General features: G+C 44.2%; 1 protein-coding gene and 1 non-coding gene across 2 annotated transcripts in view; one reads left to right on the forward strand and one right to left on the reverse strand.

Moving 5' to 3' along the window:
* TOP1 (DNA topoisomerase I) overlaps nucleotides 1-23,219 on the reverse strand; it is a 77,774-nt gene that overhangs the window by 35,256 nt on the left and 19,299 nt on the right. Inside the window, exon 3 of the mRNA XM_038750181.1 lies at nucleotides 6,351-6,453. Within this exon, the coding sequence (XP_038606109.1) occupies nucleotides 6,351-6,453 (103 nt within the window). The remainder of the gene's footprint in view (nucleotides 1-6,350; nucleotides 6,454-23,219) is intronic.
* LOC119931867 lies at nucleotides 7,233-7,374 on the forward strand. The gene has a single exon (XR_005452174.1). It is a non-coding gene; the product is annotated as a small nucleolar RNA SNORA7 (small nucleolar RNA).

The raw sequence follows: 23,219 nt of genomic DNA on the forward strand, positions 1-23,219 counted from the left end.
GTGGAAAGAGCATGGGCCTGGCAGTTGGAAGACCTAGATTCTAATTCCGGCTCTGCCATGGATCGGCCGTGTGACCTAGGCTGTAGCCTCTAGACTGTAAGCCCGTTGTGGCAAGGGAACGTGCCTACCAACTCTATAACGTACTCTCCTATGTGCTTAGAACAGTGCTCTGCACACACTAAGCACTCAAATATGATTTGACTGACTGACCATGGGCAAGTCACTTAACTTCTCTGAACCTCAGTTCCCTCATCTGCAAAACGGGGATTCAATACCTGTTCTTCCTAGTTAGACTGTGAGCCCCCATGGGACCTGATTTCCATAGATGAACCCCCCCCACCCATTTTCCAAGCAGCTTTGGAATCACTGAGCAGAGCTGGGGGGCTTTTAATCTGAGCTGCCTGGCTGCAGATAATGGGGTCACCTGAGGTGAGCCTCTCTATCCCAGATTTGTGTTTGCATATATTCACAACAGCTTCAGACTAGACAGAACAGGGGTTTGAGACATTTAGCAGGATTGGCTGTGTGTGAATTAAACCCTCAAGGCCTTATTGGGGGCACATCTTCTCCAAGAGGCCTTCCCTGACTAAGCCCTCCTTTCCTCTTCTTCCACTCCCCTCTGTGTCGCCCTGACTTGCTCCCTTTATTCATCACACCTCCCAACCCCAAAACACTTATGTACATATTTGTAAGTTAATTATATTAATGTCTACCTCCCCCTCTAGACCTTAAGATCCATGTGGGCAGGCAATGTGTCTATTGTTGTACTGTACTCTCCCAAGTGCTTAGGACAGTGCTCTGCACACAGCAAGCACTCAATAAATATAACTGAATGAATAAATGAATGTGTGTGTGTGTGAATATACATGTGTCTGCACACATATAGTGTCACTTCTTTCTGAGCAGCAGAAAAGCAACTTGCTGTTTCTTATGAAAGGGATACACAGCTGTTATTTTGGACCACTTACATTTCTGACAAATGATCATTTTGTAGGCTGATGATCTAAAACTAGTTATAGATGGCAAATGTTTACTTTAATACCAACATAGAGAACTTCACAGTTAATGATCAAAATCTATGGGGCTGCTCTGGTGCTTGCCCTAATTTTCACCTCCAAGCCCCAAATGGTGCTCTGGGTACCTTCCTGTCTTCAGGCTCTCTTTTCTTTAGCTTCCATTTCACTTGATCTCTGCTTTAATGAAAGCAACTACCACACTGAAAAAAATCAGCTTCACTAGCACATCTTCTCGGCACTCGAGTGCAATTAAAGTCTGCAATCTGTGCAGGCCACTGGAAAACTGCAAGGTTAGAATGGCTGCTCAGGAAGAGATTTTTAAAAGAAATAGAGCTCTCTGGTAAAACTCCAGGGTGGTTCTTTGTGCAATAGAAAATAGCTACCAGATAAGAGAAATGGAATCACAAGGTACAAAGATTACAGTGGAGACTGTTTTATCAGAGGAAATCAATCCTATGAGAGATTTTCATGGCCCAGAAATCTTGGGAGAAAGTTTATGAGCAACCAGAAACTGTTCTAGGAATTATGAGGGTCTAAACTGAACAATCCCCAAGGGAAAACAGATGCGCACGCACACACACAAAAACACGTATGTATGTCATGATTACATACGGAGAACTTGACTGTCTGCTAAATTTGCCTGCTTTGGTCAGGATTGCACTAGGCTTTTTCCACTCCCACTTATTTACTTAAGGCAACACGGTTAAGTCACCTTGACCATCATCACCACCCAGTGAACCGAAAATACTAGCAGGTCTGATATGAGACTGTACTTCTAGATGGACAAGAAATCACTTAGATGGCAAAACTTTGCACCCAACTACATAATCTGACGGGCAAGATTACGATTGCAGCAAGTGAGGTGAAAACTAAAATAAGCTGCGAGAATAAATAAATGCAGTCAGGGCTATCCTCTGCATCTTTTCCAAAAGTCCTACTTTCCAAGACACTATGAAACTGTCTTATTCACTAAATGCTAAGTGCCCAAGAGGAAAAAAAAATCTTCCATTGCCACTAGGCACAGATGTGGGCTGCCCAGGTCAGATTGAATTTTTGTCTGAAGCAATAGAGAGTTACAGCCCTAGAGAGTACTAGTTGATACTATTATGCAGTGAAAGAGGAAAAGGAGGAAAAAAGAAGAATCAAGTGAAGGCCACTAAGATGATCATGTTTCGCCTTTCAAACTAGTAGTAGTAGTAACAGTGCACCATCCTAGGTGCTTGGGAAGTTTAGCAAGAAGTGACACATAAGGATCTTCCCATTAGGATCTTACCCTCTAATAGAAGACAAAAGCATTTACAGCAGCTAAAAGAAATATTTTTATGTTTGGATATATTTAGAATAAAATATATGGAAGGAGGCTAAGGGTGGATGGGTTTGAATTCTGGATTTGCTACTTTCCTGATAAGTGACCTGTAAGACACTGGATGTTACATACATTGACTTCATAAGTGCTAGAATTGGGTGCTGGATTTACAGAGCTTCGAGTGTGGGGAAATTAACTGGAGAAGGCTTGTTGCGGGTGAGAAGACACAGTAGGGAAAGCAGGCATTTTACCCCCATTTTGCAGACGAGGAGACCGAAACCGAGGCCCAGAGAAGTTAAATAGCCTGTCCAAGGTCACAGTGAGGCCAGTAGCAGACCTGACTCCCAGCCATGTCTCTCCTCTCCCTCCAACTCTTTCCAGCAGCCCATGGTGAGCAGATACTGAGTTCAAAGGAGATGGAATGAGGAGGGAAGAAAGGAATGGTCAGCAAGAGAGAGCGTGTGTTCCCCTGAAAGTAACTGCAAAAGACTTTTCCATTTTGGGATAACAGGATCAGTCAGGTTTGAGAGCTGGGCTTTTAGCTGAAAGGCAAACATGGACATCTAATACACTGAATCAGATAAGCAAACTCTTGCTGCTTGGGACAGCTGGGAACACCAGGTCTTTGGACTCTCACCAAGGAACAACACCTGGAGCAATAGGGAAACGGCAATGACGTTAGACTTTTCAACCCTCAGCAATCATCACTCTGGTCTGTAAGATGACACTTCAGAGGAACATTATTGTGGCCTTTAAAAGTCTGGGGCCTTAAAATTAGTAAAAGACCAGAAAAATGGGGATCTTTATGTCTACTTCGCTGCCAATCCCTATCCCATGTTTTCTGTATACCAGGCTGCCATTCTCTTCACCTTCAAACCATTATTAAGGTCATATCTCCTCCAAGAGGCTTTCCCTGATTAAAGCCCTCTTTTCCCTGGCTTGCTCTCCCTTCTCCAAACAGGCTAATCAAGTTGGACATAGTCAATGTCCTACATGTGGCTCACAGTCTTTGTCCCCATTTTTCAGATGAGGTAACTGAGGTACAGAAGTGAAGTCACCCAGCAGTGACTGAGCTGGAATGAGAACCCAGGTCCTGCAGACTCTCGGGCCCTTGCTCTATCCACGTATGATCTCATACCCATATCTGTAATTTATTTCTATTAATGTCTGCCTCCCCCACTAGACTGTAAGCTCGTTGTAGACAAGGAATGTGTCAATTTATTGTTCTACTGTACTCTCCCAAGCGCTTAGTACAGTGCTTTGCACAGTAAGGGATCAAATATGAGTGAATGAATGAATGAATCATCTATGTACTTTGATCTGTGACCTTGGGACCTGTGATATTCACCCTTCCTCCAACACTTATGTACATACTTTTGAATTATATTATAAATTACTTAATTATTCATATGTCCGCCTCCCCCACTAGACTGTAAGCTCATTGTAGACAAGGAATGTGTCAATTTATTGTTCTACTGTACTCTCCCAAGTGCTTAGTACAGTGCTTTGCACAGTAAGGGATCAAATATGAGTGAATGAATGAATGAATCATCTATGTACTTTGATCTGTGACCTTGGGACCTGTGATATTCACCCTTCCTCCAACACTTATGTACATACTTTTGAATTATATTATAAATTACTTAATTATTCATATGTCTGCCTCCCCCTTGATGGTAAGCTCATTATGGGCAGGGAACATGGCTGATAATTCTGTTGTCCCAAGCGCTTAGTACAGAACTCTGCCCATAGTAAATGCTTAATACAACTGATTGATAGATAACAGTCCCTGTCCCACGTGGGGCTCAGTCTCAATCCCCATTTTTACAGATGAGGTAACTGAGGCACAGAGAAATGAAATGAGTTGCCTAAGGTCACACGGCAGACAGGTAACTGAGTTGGAATTAGAACCCAGGATCTTCTGCCTCCAAGGCCTAAGCTCTATCCACTCGGCCAAATTTCAAGAAATGTGCTTGGCATCTTCCTTTGTAAGAAAAGCAATGACCACTAAACATCAACAAAACCTTTAGCTTCTTACAAGTGGATAAACTGCCGAGTCCTCTCTTCAAAGAGGTAGTCGTGATTCTAAGGCTTGGCAGGCGGAGTGGATATTCTTATTCTACGCAGCATGGCATAGTGGAGAGCGCACATGCCTAGGAGTCAGAAAGTCATGGGCTTCAATCTCGGCTCCACCAACTGTCTGCTGTATGAGCTCAGACAAGTCACTTCACTTCTCTATGCCTCAGTTCCCTCATCTGTAAAATGGGGATTGAGACTGTGATCCCCATTTGGGATAGGGACTGTGTCCAACCTGATTTGCTTGTACCCACCCCAGGGCTTAGTACGGTGCCTGGCACGTAGTAGGGGCTTAACAAATACCATTATTATTATTATTATTATTATTATAAGGCTTGGCAGACATCTTCACACTGCCCAGTTGGCCCAACAACTATTTAAGGTGAGAACAGGCCCTTGAGGGCAGGCAGTTGGACCTGGTTTCCCAGATGCTAGGAACAGAATCGGTAAGGGGCGAGATGGATGGCAAAGATGCCCTCAGTTCCTCTGAGTGCAGCTGAGAGTTCATGACTCTTTCAAATGTCTGGTGGAGATCCTCAGAGGCCGAGGGCAGACTCAAGGGTAGGCGGGAAGCCCAGTTTTCCAGGAGATACAAGCCACTGCACCAGGTGCTTGACAACATACAACAGAAACAAAAAGCCCCACTCTGTGTTCTTGAAGAGCTTACATCCGGAAAACCAAGAGGCCCAGAAACATTTGGAACCGAAGGGAAGAGGGAAATCAACGGAGGACTTTTCCCAAAAAGCTATCAGGCGTTTCTCACTCTGACAGACTAGATCAGCGCTGCCAATGCAGCCGGAAAAAGACTCTTGGCTCCATCTTTTACAGCAATAGTTTTCTGTCTTCTCCGGTTTTCCACAAACTTGTCATTTCTGACAAGTTCAAGACCAAGTGCCAGGATTTCAGTGTAAAAGCAACATAGTCAAAATCTGCCAGAAGGAAAATCTGACTGCCTCATATGCTGGTGGTGGAAATCAGGAATCTGCCTTTTAACTGTCCACTCTCCAAATACGTGATACAGCTTTTGAAAGAGTGTCTTTTTGGTCGGGCATATGGGAAGAAGAGTCATTTATTTAGACCCTATTTTATCAGTATGAATTCAGACAAAGAGACATATTTGTTATGTTTCTTTTCAAGGAAAAAGAGAACGTTATTGTGGGGGCACACTGAGTTTAATCGATCGGTTTGTGTCTAACACATAAATCTGAGGTTGCGTGCCAAATTGTGGGCACCTAAGAAAAACCGTATTCAATGTGGCATGTGATTTTGACTCCCTTAAGGACGCACTAAATTCCAATTACCAGGTACCTTGTTAACAAGGACTTTCACCTTCAGCACAAGTGAATTTTCCATGTCCCACCATTTAGGAGGTCAAATTGTTCTAGATAAATCAGCTTTGTATTCTTGTTCCAGCAATGTTTACCGCTGCCTGAGAAAGACTAAACTACCCAGTGGAATATGGCATTTAACTTGCCTCTGTTCCATTTACTCCTTGTATGTCTTCGAAGAAAAGATGGTTAGAAATTAAGGAAGGTGTTCTAATCGGTCTCCTTCTAGGCACACAAAATATAATTAATGAGGGACAAAAATGGCTCTCCGCTCATAATGGGATGACGAAGTCAGTTTGGGGGAAATGCTACACTGTAATTATTTATTTTGCAATGAAATAAGTATTGCAGAAACCTGAGCATGGGACAAAAGAATTCACCCACTACCCAAGGGTCTTAGGCAGTTTGTTGGGAATGTTTTTAACCCAAGAAAGGAAAAGTCTTTGCATGGATGCACTAATCGGCTACCCTGAGGGGTCATGGTACAACCCGGAAAATACGACAGTGCCCGGGCTCATTTTTCCATCAGTGCCTTCTGCAGCTCTGCCAATCTGGCGAGCAAAGACCACATCAGGCAATTATCTGAATGGAGATTTACCAGCTGATAAAGAAAGGTCCCCTTACCTATTACTGTGCTTGGACTTTTCCCGATCTTTCTCCTTGTCCTTCTTGTGCTCTTTGTGTCGATGTTCTCTGTCTTTGTGTTTATCTTTATGTTTGTGAGAATCTGCAAACAAAAAAGGAGGTGAATCAGTGAAGGGAAGGCAGTAGTCCCCTCATGCCCAGTGTGTTACACAAGGTGACTTAAGGATGGAACTGTGGCATGGGGCCTATTTGCCAGATGGTGCTTACACATCATTCCACTGGAATGGCTGACAATCAGAGAAGTAGCCCATGGAGGCATTCCCCCACGCCCAGCCACCCACACGAGCGAGGCAGCCGGGATAGAGAATTACAGGATAGGAAGTGGCATGGCGAGTCCCTCTTCTCACTGCCCTTCTCCACCCCTCCTGCCAACAAACCCACGGAAGAAGGCGTGACGGGAACAATTAAGCTGACTGGCAGTTACTGGCGTGACCTCTAAGGGGGCCGAGCCTCATGGGATAATTACTTATGTCAGGAATGGCTTTCGTGTACGAGGTTAAAAAACTTGTCACTGAGAAAAGGGGAGAAGATGCTCGGGGGGAGAGAGCGATTTAAAAATTCACCCCCTCAACAATGACATCACTTACTACCCCAAAGAGGCTAAGTACCTCTTGCTGCCCTAACTGTGAAGCAACTTTACAGACCTGTGCTGACTCGGCATCAGAAGCCGAAATACTAACAGGCTGCTGAATTTTAGGTCCAGTTATTTCCGACGCTTTTATTTTATTCATAATTTATGTTACATGTTTTCTGGTCCTAGTTCAGCCAGGAGGGCTAAAGACTCAAACACTTTGCCTCAAGTCTCGCTGCCAAAGGGGACAGGAAAGGGAATAAGGGCTATTTTCAGTCAGGGGGTAGGTTCCCCTCTTAGGGTCACACCCAGAGAGTGTCCAGTACTCTACTAGTCTCAGCTACGGGAGGGTGAGTCAAGCAGAGGCCTACCTACCCATTCCATTCCTAGCTTGGGCAGTGGCTAGTGAGTGGAAGGCAATCTGCTACAAGTCAAAACTCACCCATGTTGGACAGCAGTGGCATGGAAGAGAGTTGAGGGTAGAGATGCGAGTTTACTGAGCAGAAGGCAGTAATGGTCAACCGCTTCCGTATTTTTACCAAGAAAACTCTGTGGCTACACAGATGCAGATGGAGAGCGGGGCATTCTCTGAGATGTATCTGTGGTGTCGCTATGGGTCGGAAACGGCTCAACAGCATAAGACAAAACAAGAGGGTAGGTTTCCTCGGTGGCTTCTCAGATCAGGCTGCCTCATCTTTACAATTGTCAGTCAATAGTATTTATTGAGCACTTTGTGCAGAGCACTTACTGAGTGCTTGGTGGAGTACGATCTAATAGACACATTCCCTGCCCATATAGACTTAGAATTTAGAGGGGGACTGGAGGAAGGTAGTCCAGTTTGTTCCCATAAATCGAAGGCGCCACTTGCTGCCAACTTGGAATATGACTTCTGGGGCCAGGAATCCCCCCAGAAATGTTAAGATGTGTCCTTGGGGGCCCCAGGAGAGGCAGCCTTCAATCAGAGGCAAGTCAGCATGGAAATCATTAGATTTCTCTCTCTAGGATGGCGCTCCGTCCAGATCTCAAGCAGAGGGGTCAGGTTCAGCCACCACTGTTAAGGCCTGGATCCAATCACTGTCCAAAAATACCTATTACAAGAACTGAATTTAACCCAGGGGACAACGGACTGACTTCATATTGTGCAAAAGCTACAGGCAAGCAGAAATGTACTGAAGTAGCGTGGCCTAGTGGAATGAGCAAGAGAGTCAGAGGACCTGGGTACTAATTTCGACTCTGCCAGTTGCCTGATGGGTGACTTTGGCAAGACACTTCAGTTCTCTACGGCTCAGTTTCTTCATCTGCAAAATGGGGATTAAATGCTACTCCCTCTGACTGAGCCCCACGAGGGGCAGGGACTTTGTCCAACCTGAATATCTTCTATCTACCTAGTGATTATAACAGTGCTTGGCACATAGTAAGCACTTGGACACCATAATTATTTATTATACTCTTCATTTTTTAGAAAACTATATGTACCAGAACTTTTTGAAAAGCAGAGCACACTCTCACTTCTCCGGCCAAACCCTGTTCACCAGCTAAGGGTAGGGTCCCTTTTGGCCTTTGTCACTTCTCTTCCCTCAACCCTCCTGCGTTACTATTTAAAATATACTGCAGTTTCAAAGTGACTGTAAGCATCTTTAGTACAGTAGTTTCATTCCTTTGCTTCATTAAAACTGTAATTTACAAAAAACTCAAATGATGAACCAAATCTTTTCTGAAAACTGGGTAATCCTCGGTCTGATAACCGGGAGTTTACTGTACAGTCAGTTCTCCTAGAATGCATGTGCTCACAGAGTTTTGAATCTAATTCGGCAGTCGCAGAGCTAGGGAATGTTCTGCTGATGGCAAACATCTGTCTGGAGAAATCACAAAGCGCTCTCCCTCAAGATATCCATAATCTAACACATGATTTCTTAACCCAGGATTCTTCAAGACTGCAATCCCTACACTGAATAAAACTGATTGTACTTAAATAATGAAAAGGTTACTTTAAACCACCTTGAAGATTTACGCCAACACAGAAACGTATTCTCTCCTCCACATCACACATTGATTTTACGTCTCCATTTCCCAGAAAAGTTCATTCAAATCCACTCCATTTTGAGTCAAAATGGCTCAAAAATCTTCTAATTGCCCAACATTTGTGCCACCACATTCATCCCTTTAATTTCTGGATGACGATATTGAGGACAAGGCTGATTCCCCTGAAAAACCTATCAGGATTCAACTTCCCCAAGCGATCCAATGCAGCCTATTTGTCCACACCCTACAGTAATAATCATTACGATACTTGTTAAGCACAAACTATGAGTCAAGCACTGCTTTAAAACCTGGAGTAGACATAATTTAATCAGGTTGGACATAATCCCTACCCCACAGGGGGTTAACATTTTAAGTAGGAGGGAGTAGGACTGAATCACCATTTTACAGGTGAGGGAACTGAGGCATAGAGAAGAGGAAGTGACTTGCCTAAGGTCATACAGCAGACAAGTGGTGGAGCCAGGATTAGAACCCAAGTCTTTTGACTCCCAGGCTCGTGCTCTTTCCATTAGACTACACTGCTCCAAGTCAACAACTGTCACTGCGACAACTGAAACTGAAGGAGTAGATGAAGATTTCATTTGCTTCAGGAGGAAAAACTTTCAGAAGCAAGGAAGTGCTGATGAAAGTGCTGATAATAAGATTTAAAAAAAAAAACTTATTTACAAAGCTGACCTAATACATGCATGCTTTCAAGTCAAATCACACAGCTTGACTGGAAATCATCATCATAATAATAGTATTTGTTAAGCACTTACTGTGTGCCAAGCCCTGTTCTAAGTGCTGGGGTAGGTACAAGGTAATCACATTGGACAACAGTCCCTGTTCCCACTGGGGCTCAGTCTTAATTTCCATTTTACAAATGAGGGAACGGAGGTACAGAAATGTTAAGTGACTTGTCCAAGATCACACAGCAGACACCTGGTGGAGCTGCGATTAGAACCCACATCCTCTGATTTCCAGGCCCCCCGTGCTCTTTCCACTAGGCTACGTTGGGTACAGATCTGCCCACTCTCCCTCCCGCTGCATGCTATTCTCATGTCTAGAGGTGCTCATACATTTATGAAAATATGCTGAAGTTGTTTTTACTGTAGGCTAAAACGTCTCCCTGTGGTGACCCAGAAGAAGCAGAAAAGAATTTCCAGGATCCTGTTACGATCCAGAAGCTCCCTGGTTAGGTTTGAAGTATCCAGCCTCTTTACCTCCACCAAATGGGACCTATTTAACTCCCCCTCGCAACCAAAAACAAACCCAAAACCAGCAAACCAGCTAGGCTAAGAGCTTTGAAAAATTAATGCTTTTTTTTTAAAAAAAAAAAAGATTACAGAGCTCTTAGTGTTGCTGCTTTTAAAAAAATCAGTTTCATGAGCACAGAACATGAGATTGTGTTGTTGGCTGATGCCAGTTCTTCTGCCTTAGAAGTTGGAAAATATTTTTGCCTGTTTAACCTAGTCAGGACAGCAGAACCACCTTTCTGCAGAAATGGTGTTCCTCATTTTTTCCCGGGAACCCTCTGCCAACAGCCTTATTTGGATTCCAGTTTAATTCTGGCTCGTATTGGCCATTACCTCTTGGAATAAAGGCGAGGAGCATTTCTGTGGGAAAACTAGAAACCAGGCATGGAATCAGAAGATTACCCGCTAATTCTGGGTTCCTAATCGGCAGATTTCTAGAAATCGCGTGGCTGAACGTGCACCAGAAAAAGACAGAAGAGCTAACATGGGAAGAAATACTTGCTTCCGCACAACCTGAAACCCTGTAGTGATCGAAGCCTCACCTGACACAGAGCTTCCTACCATTATACATCCATGCAGAACTACTGACTAAAGGACGACCGAATGACAGATTGTGTAGCACAAGTTACAATGCTTATGCCTGTGGCACTGCTTGGTTCTGTACCTTCCAAACCCCAGCCAGGTTCTCTTTTAAAATAGCTCCTTCTCCAATTCCCAGATGGGTAGTCAGGGCAACAGCAGAGGGCTTAAGGCATCTAAAGGAAGGTGGGGCACCCTCAGAATTGGTCACTTGTCCTCCATACCTCCATTTCTTACTTCCATGTCCTCACAGATTCAGGGAAATGATAACACGGTGCTGACTAAAGACGACACCCAAAACTGGGTCTTCCTACACATATGGAGCAACATTATCACCTTTTCCTAAATAGTATCCCTCTTAAAAACCTCTCCAGAACTTTTGACTACAACTTTTCAGTCAGGAACCGATGGACTGTCTATTTTGAAGAACATAAAGAATTCAGTTTTTAGGCAATACGAGAGGCAGCGTAGCCTAATGGGTAGAGCGTGGGTCTGGGAGTTCGCAATCTAGTTCTGCCACTTTTCTGCTGTGAGTCACTTCACTTCTCTATGCTTTAGTCACCTCATCTGTAAAATGGGGATTATGACTGTGAGCCCCACGGGGGACAGGGACCTGATTAGCTTGTATCTACTCTGGCGCTTAGTACAGTGCCTCACATAGTAAGCACTGACAAATACCCGAATACCATAAAAAGGGAGGCTGCACACCTGCTCCACAAGTGTTCATTCATAACAATTAAATCCTGACTGCTGCACATTTTTCTGTTCATCTGTTGCCCAGGTGCAGGGGTGGGAGTGAAACCATACACGGCCTGGGCTGGAATCATCAGACTTCCTCATTCTCCTCCTTTTTTACAACCCTCTCCAAGTTGTGAAGGTCTGGTGTTCGCACAGAACAAAAATAATAGCACTAGTCAGCTACAGAGAGGTCCCAAGAAGAAACCGCTCTCACCACCCAGTGGTCTGCAATTTGCCCTCCATCCCAGGCCTGGACTCCTTCCTGATAGAGATGATCCTAATCAGATAGGCGATGGGGAGTAAGTAGCTCTGTAACTGGGGTGGGGGGGGTAGGGGGTGCACGCAATAAAGAGGCACCAATCATCATCATCATCAATCGTATTTAGGAACCTGAAGGAACCACTCTGAACTCCACATCCTTTCCCAATGGAAATCAAAAAGCAAAATATGACAATCACAATTCATATACCTGGAGGAAAACATAACATGATGAACACAGATTATTAGTACCAGACTTGGATCATGAGTTGGGTTTTCAAAGTTTTTCCAAGTGGAGTAATCCCCCTCCCCTTCTCTGTCCCTCCAAGACAAGACCATCATCACGTGGAAGCTGACCCGGGACGAGACCAACTACGGCATCCAGTTCATACATTTTTTCCCCTCTACCTACCTTCCTTACCTTTCCTTCCTCTAAATCATAGCCCCTCCTTCAATACATGTTACTCAATTGACACTAACCATTCTCCAAAATCCCAGCTAATCCAGGACTCACTCATTCCCGTCAATGTATTCTTGGGGTTACTGTCATGGTTTGGGGGCAGTCCTGCCAACATTCACAGCCCCTCCTTGGCCAAAGAGTTACAGATGACCCCCAGGTGTTTGTTCAACTATGCAGAATTAAATAAAAAAAAAGAAGGCCCTCGTTTTCAACTCAGAACTACACTGTCCCACGTGCATAGTGCAACGCATAGCCCACAGTAACCATTCAAAGAATAGTATTTACTGAACACTTAATATGTGCAGAACACTGTACTAAGCACTTAGGAGAGTACAATACAACAGAATTAGCAGCCACATTCCCTGCTCAGTAAATATCATTGATTAACTGATTTCCAAGCAGGAGGTTTTCTCTAGACTTAATCCCTTTACTAGAATGTCAGTGGGCTAACATTTTTGAGGACATGAATCTCAGCTCCCAATGGGAGGATCTGCAGGGCACTGATCTGAATTTAGAGACAAGTTGGCTGTTATTATGACCAAATGTATTCCACCCTGGATCTCAGAGGCCAAGCCAGATCTGGGTAGGAATTTGCAACAGACTTTTAAGAGAGTAAAACAATAAGGAACTGCTGTTCCTCCTGGAGTCACACAAGGCACAGAATTCGCATCACTTCCCCATCTGCGAAAGTTCAGTAATGCTGCGGTGATGTAAATACTTTTGCAACACAACCCACTTGTTTAATTTTCTGAGTTATCGGTCAAATGCAGGAAATGCCGTCTTCTGCCCTGTTCTAAACAAAAGTACTGAATTTTGTAAACTCTCCCGTCCGTGAAGCCTTCAAAGAGCCCCCTTTCTCTCCCCCATTATGTCCGAAAGCCTGTGTCCATCTGTAATCTTCCAAATCCCACAAGCCATTTGACACGAGAGAAGATCAAATGCACACATACAAGATTACAGGCCCCTTCTAACAGTCGTTAACCGTTACATGGGCAGGACGAGTTCAAAAAGATGAAATGAACCAGAATGAAGCAGTTTCAAGAGCTGAAATCTCCACAAAGACAGCAGAGGATAACATCTCCTGATTCCATCCCAGATCATCGCTTGAACAGATTTAGGGAAGCAAGTTATGGAACCACCCTGAATGGTGCTGAGTGAAACTAAGTGAGCAAACCCTTTTATACTAAACTGGTCAAAATTTTCTAGCTTTGTAAGCGCATCCTGAACTTTTTTTTCTTCGTCTAAAGTTCCCTTCACTCTTCTCCCAGCAAAAGTTCCTTGCCTTATCTTTTAGTCTATTTCCATCAATGGTACTGAGTGTTTACTATGTACAGAGCACTCTACTAAAGCATTTGGGAGAGTACAACAAAATTAGCAGACATGTTCCCTGCCCATAACGAGCTTACAGTCCAGAGGGGTAGACAGACATTAATATGAATAAATAAATTATAATATTTATGTAGAGATGCACACCAGTGCTGTGGGGTTGAGGTGAATCTCAAATGTCCAAAGGTCATGGGTACAAGTGCACAGATGATGTAGAAGGGAGAGCGAGCTGGGGAAAAGAGGGCTTCATCGGGGAAGCCTCTTGGAGGACATGTGACCTTAATAGTGCTTTGAAGGTGGAGAGACTAGTGGTCTGGTGTATATGGAGAAGGAGGGGGGTGGTTCCAGGTTAGGGGGAGGATGCTGGAAAGGGGTCGGCGGCGAGACAGACGACATCAGGGCACAGTAAGCTGGCGCTAGAGTGGAGTGTGTGGGCTGGGCTTGTAGGATATTAGTGAGGTGACGTAGGATGGGGCGAGCTCATTGAGTACTTTAAAGTCAGTGGTAAGGAGTATCTGTGTGAGGGAGGTGGATGGGCAGCTATTGGATAATTCTTTCTGTTTCTCTATTCCTTCTCTCATTCATTGGTTTCTTGACCTCCTTCCTCTTCCTTCACTAATCTTCTTGCTTCCCTCTCTCTTGTATCCTTTCCTCCACCATTTGAGATTTTTCTATTTTCCCCCCAGGCTTCCCTCCTTCCTTACCCTGGAGCCTCTCCCTCCTTTGGGCCTGGGGTTTCCCTTCCTTTTGTTGTTCTTCCTCTACCTGTCCGCAATTTCTCTTGTCTATTCATTCATTCAATCGTATTTATTGAGTGCTTACTATCTGCAGAGCACTGTACCTTGTCTATCTTTTCCAACTCTCCCTCCCTTTCACAGAATTAGAATTGGGGCATTCAAGAGCCTCCTCAGCCCCCCACATACTCCCTTTTTCACACACTCATTTTCCCCTTTTCCTTCCCCTCTCTGACTCTTTCCTTACCTCCACCAATTTATTCTTTGCACGGCGCAGCGTGTGCAGCCCCACCTGAGATCTCTGGTGGAGTTCCGTCTTCCTTCTAGGTACAGGCACAGCCGCACATTTGTTTCCCCGGGAATGCAGGCACTTAGTGTCAAGCCTCTCAATCGATGGAATTTATTGAGTGCATATTAAATGCAGACCACTGTACTCTCCCAAGCTCTTAGTACAACGGTTGGCAGATCCACTCCCTGCCCACAACAAGCTTACAGAGGAGGACACATTAGTTATCTAAGATTCCTTTGTGTGACATTCGCCATTCGCCTTCAGGTGACCTAAAACAAGGGCCTTTCTACTCTGTCACTGGGCCCTGGTTTCAGTTCACAATGTCAGAGGGCCAAGCTGAACCTGCAGGTCAGATAGATCCACTTTTGGGGTGTCCTGTCACATATGGGCTTTCACCCCCCACCGAGAGTCATTTCCAGTTTGGTGGGCAAGCTGACCCCCACACTCTGTCCCCTTTGTCCAAAATGAAGGGGAGGGGGAGGTGGTAAGGAGCCCAGCCAAATCCAGTCCAACCCCATAAATCTCTAGCAAATAAGACGGACTGGTTTTTCTTTGGGAACCCTGCATTTGGGTCCACAGATCAGCAAAAGAAGGGGAACAAAATGGGATTTATGGATAGGCTGTAAAGGGTAAACAAACCCTGACTTCGTTTTTTTGTTTAACAAATGGACTTTGGGACTCTGAATCTACTGGAGAGGAACCTTAGTGTTAAGGGGCGATTCTCCGTTTCTGAGGAGATACTACAAACCCCTCATTGGCATGCCTTCCATGCTTATCTGAACTAATCATTATAACCAGAATCCTACCAAAGTCTGCATTCCTTCGTAAATGGTCAAAGACTCTTTTCCTCCTAGAAAATGGTGCAGGCTTCACAAGAACAAGTCACAGCCACTCAAGGAGAAATGGGGCCCATTGGGTTAAAAACTAAACCAGGATTTAAAGATGCTTCCGTTTCTCTGCCTATAAAATGGGGCTAAGAGTACTGACCTCTTTCATAGCTCCACACGGCACGACTCACAAAAGAGCTGTAAATCACCCACAAAAAGCTATTTTCATTGCTCAGTAATTCACAACACTTATCATTAAGTCCATATTGGGGTATACCAATGCTTCATCCAGCCCATTATTCTGACATCTCTCTCTCCCTGCCTGCCCCCCAAACTTTCTCTCCTCACCGCTTTGTTCCTATTTGTCACCTCCTCCCTCCTCACTTTCAATCCTGCCTCTAGTTTTCAGGATTGCAATGCATTTTGAGGGGATAATTTTCAGGGATCCAAAATCCCTTTGACCCCTGACAGCTGTAGTGGGTACTGGCATACCCGACACAGCACTTCAGATATGATGTGTGGCGATAATAAAAATTGAACAGCCTTACAAAAGCTTGTAGTCCACAGAAGTTATTAAAAATGCAGAAGACTGGAAGAAGACAGCCATCAAAATGTTCCTTGATGATAAAACAGATACTGTTTGCATTTCTACCACTCCTGGGTCTGGAGACAAACCTCTTAAACTGAACAGATAAGGACACTGTGTCTCTGGATTGTGAGCCCTGTGTGGAACAGGGACTGTGTCCATCCTGATTATCCCGTATCTTCCCCAGCACTTAGAACAGTGCTTAACACATAGTAAGCGCTTAAATATTATTATTAGTAGCAGTATTTCTAGACTATGGGGTTAGAATTTCCAGATTCTGGGTGTCGGGGCCGGTGGCATTACACTTCTAGGGTCCCTTTAGCTATGCAAGATCAAGGGTTGATCTCGGTCACCCAAATCAGGAGGTTAAGAGAAGCAGCGTGGCTCAGTGGAAAGAGCGTGGGCTTTGGAGGCAGAGGTCATGGGTTCAAATCCTGACTCCGCCAATTGTCAGCCGTGTGACTTTGGGCAAGTCACTTCACTTCTCTGTGAAGTACAGTTACAATTTTACAGATGAGGTACAGTTACCTCATCTGTAAAATGGGGATTAAAGACTGTGAGCCCCCCGTGGGACAACCTGATCACCTTGTAAACTCCCAAGTGCTTAGGACAGTGCTTTGCACATAGTAAGTGCTTAATAAATGCCATTATTATTATCATTATTATTATTGTTATATGGTAGGCTTGGGTTTGTTTGCAGTCTCCCAGTGGGGGGAACAACTGTGTAGGGGTAATATTCATTAAGTGCTTATTGTGTACAGAGCCCTGTGCTAACAGAAAATGATTCTGTTAATGGTGAAATGATGATGATGTTGAAGTCTCCCGCCAAGAACAACAGATGAGCCTCAGTCCTAGTATCTCAGGACAGAGAACCTGCCTGAGGGAAGTTATTCTAATGCTAGTGGATGGCACAGGGCCACTGGCATGTCCTCTTCCCTGCCAGTCATGTTCCCACTGGGGCTCGGAGTGCAACAAATTAGCAGGTGGGCAAAGCACTGGGAAAGAGTAGATGGAGGTGTCCAGTGGAATTTGACCTTTGCATTTTAATGATCACATAGTCACCTCTTTCCTGGGAACGTGCCAGAGAGTGCCAAAAGGCCCACTATCAGAACAATCAACAGAACTTCTTGAGTGCCTACTGTGGGCAGTGTACTGGACTAAGCACTTGGGAGACTACGATGGAATCAGTTGACATGATAACTGTCCTTAATGATCCTGTAATCTAGCCGCCGGCTCCACGAGATTGTGTGTGTTTGTGCGCACTCCTGCTCCTGCATGCAGAGAAACAGATGCTAACATAAGTTAAAGATAGGAGGAAGAAGGTGAGGTACATGAGTTAGGCTATGTAAGAGATGCACTGAACCAATGCGCTTGGAGGTTGAAGGTATTTAAGTGGCATTTGAGAGGACAGAAACTGGGGTTCTGTCTTTAGACATTAGCTGGGGAAGATCTCCCGTCAATGAGATTTTTAAAGGACTTTAAAACAATAATGAGGGTAGCTGTGAAGCGCTTGCTACGTGCCAGGCACTGTACTAGGCACTGGGGTAGATACAAATGGACTGAGTTGGACACCGTCACTGTACCTTGTGGGGCTCACCATCTCAATCCCAATTTTACACAGGAGGTAACTGAGGCCCAGAGAAGTGAAGTGACTTGGCCAAGGTCACAAAGCAGACAAGTGGCGGAACCCATGACCTTCTGACTCCCAGGCTGTGCTTTATCCACTACGCCATGCTGTTTCTATGGGAAGAACTGGGGTGACACTAAAAAAATCACCTACGGGCATTCCTTGCTCATGACCCATGGAATTTTAAACTTTTAAAATACTAGCTCATGAAACAGAGGGAACTGGATTTGCATTTGAGAACTACGTGCATTGGGTAAGCCTTTTAAGTGACATTCATTCCATATTTGGAGGGGAAAATGCAAAATGCAACATCATTCATGGATGACAGCAGTATCTGAGAGCTAAGGCAGATTTGAGATAGTCTTTCCCACATGGATATCAACTGATTTAGGAACATAGAAATATGAGAAGCTTCTTTGTGGGCAGGGAATGGGTCTACCAACTCTGCTGCAGTGTACTCTCCCAAGTGCTTAGTACAGTGCTCTGCACACAATAAGCGCTCAATAAATAAGACTGACTGATAGCACAGTAGATATGAGTGGTGAGGTATTCAATTGTAAAGCGTCATTTTTAGTCAACCTATGATTGCCAAAAAAATAGGCAGGAAAAAGCAGAGATTGCTTAAACGGTCTCAGATCTATTCCTGCTTTTCTCCACTCATTGAAGAACTGGGAAATTACTCCTTTCCCAATTTCACATTTCATAACATAAAAGACCAAGATCACATTTGTCCATAAAAATGCTATCATAGTCTCAGCATTCAACTATCATTAGGCTCTGTGGTATGTGAAGCAGCACTGGATTGAAGCACAAACAACATTGATTTGCTGCAAATGACCACAACAGGAAATTACTCAATGGTTTCTGCTGTATCAGACTGCAACAACTTTTTTGACGACAGCAGGGCTACAGACTGCAATAATATATTTGATCCAATCCAATTCATAAAGAAAAGAACACCAGTATTCTGTTTCCAACCCACTGTGGTAAATTCCCAATTATCCCGATTTGGGATTAACCGGAGGATTTGAGACTCTGGATTGGCCCTGGAAAAACTACATAACTGGCATGCAGTGCTTGGAGGAACTTCATTTCCCAGACCAGCAAAGGGACAATCACATGGAGGGAAGATTAATCAGGGTACCAAAGGTGGGCTTGGAGACAGAACTAGGGTTGACAGCCCCTTCCGCAACAAAGGAGTACATGAGAGAAATTGGTGGAGAACTAGGAGCACCTAACATGTTTGCTAGTGACCAAGGTTCACTCTATCTATCCTAAATATGGATATTTTTCTGAATACATTTCCGGCCCTAAAAGCAATCAATATCCTTGGGGCATTCGTGTAGTTGCCTGGAACTCCTGCCTGTGTCTGAAAAGTGTCTGACTAAACAACATCCCTCCTGCTGTTCCCCTTGAAGCAGAGAAAGAGGGAAGGAAGGCTCCCTTAAATGGCCATCTCCTCTACACTCACCTACAATAATTACTCAGTGGGGTGCTTAGTTTTCTTTGACATGGTACAGCTATTAAAAAAAATTAAATCAAAATTAAAATAACGGAACTACAGATATAAACACTACTACCCAATAAATTCTGGATCTACCACTGCTCAGCTAAAATAGTACATCCAAAGCAAAGCATGGCTTTCCACATTCCTTATAGAGGCAGTAATAGTTGTAGTTAAGTGCTTACTGGCTGCAAGAGCACTGTTCTAGGGTTGAGAGAGAACAGGTGGGAATTAGACACAGTTCCTGTCCCTTAGGGGGGCTTAAGAGGGGAGAAGGAGTTAAAGACAGACATCCAGAGTGATGAAATATTAAAACATAAATAAAAACAAAATAGGTTCAAAGTTTTGGCAGGGATGGAGGTGTCCAAGAGCTTGCAGGAGCCTGGACCTTCAGTGGTGGCAGGGAAGGTGGCGGTCACCACTGATTTTCTGTTAATTCCTTACTCCAAAATTCTACAGAAATCTAACGAGGATGCCATTAACATGAGGACTTATCAATCATCTCTACTAGGATCATCCATCTCAACGCCACCCAACAGTAAGAGGGAGAACAAGAATCTTAGGCTTCCCAAACTGTTCAAAGTTTTAGAGTAGCAATGTCAAGTTAGCATCACGAGCCATGAATTCTAATTTATGAATATAGTTCAGAGAGAACTCAGTTATACAAGAAAAACATGATAAAAAACATCTCCAGGCATCACGATCTTTTTTTAAAAGAGGAGTTTCACAGGTCTGTCACACTTGCTGAACAACCTTTTTTTTTTTTTAAATCAAGTGTTGTCCAGCTGAAACTAAATCTAGTTTTCACCCCAAAATTTGAGAGAAATGGGGGAACATCTTTTCTTTTCCCAATTGTTAATGGCTATGGTGTATTGTCCAGTGATAACTGTGGCATTTGTTAAACGCTTACTATGTGCCAAGCACTACACTAAGCGCTGGGGTCGATACAAGATAATCAGGTCCCGCATGGGGCTTGCAGTCCAAGTAGGAGGGAGAATGGGCACTGAATCTCATTTTGCAGATTTTGCACTTAGTACAGTGCTTGGCACATAGTAAGCGCTTAACAAATATGACAATTATTATTTGGCACTGAATGACTTGTGCCAAGGTCACAGAGCAGGCACGTGGCACAGCCAGGATTAGAACTCAGACCCGTGCTCTTTCATTAGGCTATGCTATTTTCTGGTGATTAAACAATCAATAGACTACCTGCTCTCGGCCTTAAAGAACAAGACGTGCTTGTTCATGCTTACATAAGAAAATTCCTGTGTGCAGTAGCTGAAGATGTATCCAATGCCGCGCAAGCCTATAATCTATTGGTGAGCTGTTCAGTGACACTTAGCGAATGGATCTATAATACAAAAAACGTGAGCTCTGATTACCAAAACGGGACTCTTCCTACGAAAACAAGAGGGAGGAAAATTTTCCTCTTGTGTTTAGCAACCATCAAGTTGCTAACCTTCAAGAAAGGTTTTTCCGACTTGTTCCTGTATCTTGGGTAACGCTGCTGCTATGAATCATGCTGTCACAGACCTCTCCGTACGGCAAATGCTTCGCTTTCCCAGGAGGTTGGATTAAAAAGGGGGGGGGGGGCAAGGGAGAAGAGGACTTGTCTAACCTGAAGATGAGCTCTCAGGTATACCAAGTGGGGGCATGCCTGTTCCTGCCATTTTACCTCACCCAACGACTAATAGATGAGCCCACTTATAATGCTCATCTTCTGACTGATGCAATGTGTGTGGCGGGGAATGTGCTGTTCTCAGGGGGCGGCGGAGACCCCCAGCTCAGGCTGCCCTTCACACACTTGCGCATCACACGGACCCCTGGACCCTACTGGGCCAGCAATTTGGGGTGGTCCCCAAGGAGAACCCCAGGGCCTGTCATTAGCCCTGAACCCCACACTACATCCTGATCTTTATATGGTATTTAAGCGCTTACTATGTGCCGAGCACTGGGGGAGATACAAGTTTATCAGGTTGTCCCACGTGGGGCTCACAGTCTTAATCCCTGTTTTACTGATTTATTCTGTTTATTTTATTTTGTGAGCCCACTGTTGGGTAGGGACTGTCTCTATATATTGCCAATTTGTACTTCCCAAGCGCTTAGTACAGTGCTCTGCACACAGTAAGCGCTCAATAAATACGATTGATGATGATGATGATGATGATGTGGTAACAGGCACAGAGACATTAAGTGACTTGCCTAAGGTCACACAGCAGACATGTGGCAGAGCCGGAATTAGAACTCATGACCTCTGATTCCCAAGCCCGGGCTCTTGCCACTGAGCCATGCTACTTCTCTGTTCATATGGCTCTTCCAATACAGATATTTTTCCTTCACAATAGCCTATTTCAAAACACAGCCTGAATTGGGCTTAAATGCTCTCAGGGTTAGCTTGTTGATGTAAAGAACCCATAGAGCCCTTTCTGCAACTAATTCTGAAATCCCCAGGGTTTACATCCCCAAATTCTTTATCACAACCAAAGGGAAAAAACCCACATTTTTTAAAAAAGTTTTTTCTTATTTAGAAATTCACATCCCCTAAATATAGTAAAAAAAAAACAAACCTAAAGGAGTTGTCCGAACATAATTCATAAAGAAGCAGCGTGGCTCAGTGGAAAGAGCATGGGCTTTGGAGTCAGTGGTCATGGGTTCAAATCCCAGCTACTCCAATTGTCAGCTGTGTGACTTTGGGCAAGTCACTTCACTTCTCTGGGCCTCAGTTACCTCATCTGTAAAATGGGGATTGACTGTGAGCCCTCCGTGGGACAACCTGATCAATCTGTAGCCTCCCCAGCACTTAGAACAGTGCTTTACACATAGTAAGTGCTTAATAAATGCCATTATTATTAATTCCCCAACGTTTTGGCTCTCATCCTGAAAGCAAAAGCAGCAGCAGTTTTTCAACCTAGTCCAACTCTGCAGGACCCAAGCCTCAGCCCTCTTGCAAATACTGTAAGAGAAAACCTGACTGGGGATGCATTCTATCAATAAAAGCTCTACTTTAACCTCTGCCAGAATTATGAGTGTGAGAGGGAAGTCAGGAGGGAGGAAGGAGGAGGGGGCTCCTTCAGGAGGCCTTTCCAGACTGAGCCCCCTCTTTTCCTCTGCTCTTCCTCCCCTTCCCTTCACCCTACTCCCTTCCCCTCCTCACAGCACTTGTGTATATTTGTGCATATTTATTACTCTATTTACTTTATTAATGATGTGCATATAGCTATAATTCTATTAATTCTGATGGTATTGAAACCTGTCTACTTGTTTTGTTGTCTGTCTCCCCCGTCTAGAACATTAGGTCGCTGTTGGGTAGGCACCGTTGTTGCCGATTTGTACTTCCCAAGCACTTGGTACGGTGCTCAGCACACAGTAAGTGCTCAATAAATACACCTGAATGAATGAATGAGAGGAGAAAGGAATAAAGCACTCCATTGCCTTTAAAACTGTACAAAAATTAAAGAGATACATATGGGAGCGGGACTAGAGAAATAAATGACGGAAGGGGAAACATACGCATCACCTCTCCTCTAATTCCCCTTAAATAATTTTAACTCAGTTAACGGCAGCTAATAATAATTGTTCACTGTAATCACTCACCCCCCCACTTTTTTTTCCAACTGGCTGACAGCTCCTGATATCTCTCAGCAAAACCCCTGTTTTGCTTAGTCTCAATTTTCTCATCTATGGATGTTAACTCATAGGACACCTGCTCCTCTTGTTCAGGCCCAGCCCGAAGTCACCTAATCCTCGGGAAGTGACGATAGAATGAATGGGTGGGCAGAGTTTCAGAAAAAGGATAAGAGGCTCAGCAGCATAGGCAGGCGTCTATCTTCAGAGTCCACTGAACTACACATTTCCCCCAAAGGAGAGGAAAATTTTGCCTTCGTTCACAAAGAAAACAGTACAGGATGAGAAGATGCGAAAGCTTCTCAATAGGCCAGGTGAAAGGATGCTGCTTTCTTGAACCCCTTCCTATACTTTAAACCTTCAGACACGTAGATTAGCGAGATTTGAATCTCGTTGGTTCCCCTGCTGTTCCCCTTGGCCAAATTAAGGGAGATGGTATTGATGTGTATT

This window comes from Tachyglossus aculeatus, chromosome 8 (genome assembly GCF_015852505.1).
Source record: "Tachyglossus aculeatus isolate mTacAcu1 chromosome 8, mTacAcu1.pri, whole genome shotgun sequence".
NCBI classification, from domain to species: Eukaryota; Metazoa; Chordata; class Mammalia; order Monotremata; family Tachyglossidae; genus Tachyglossus; species Tachyglossus aculeatus.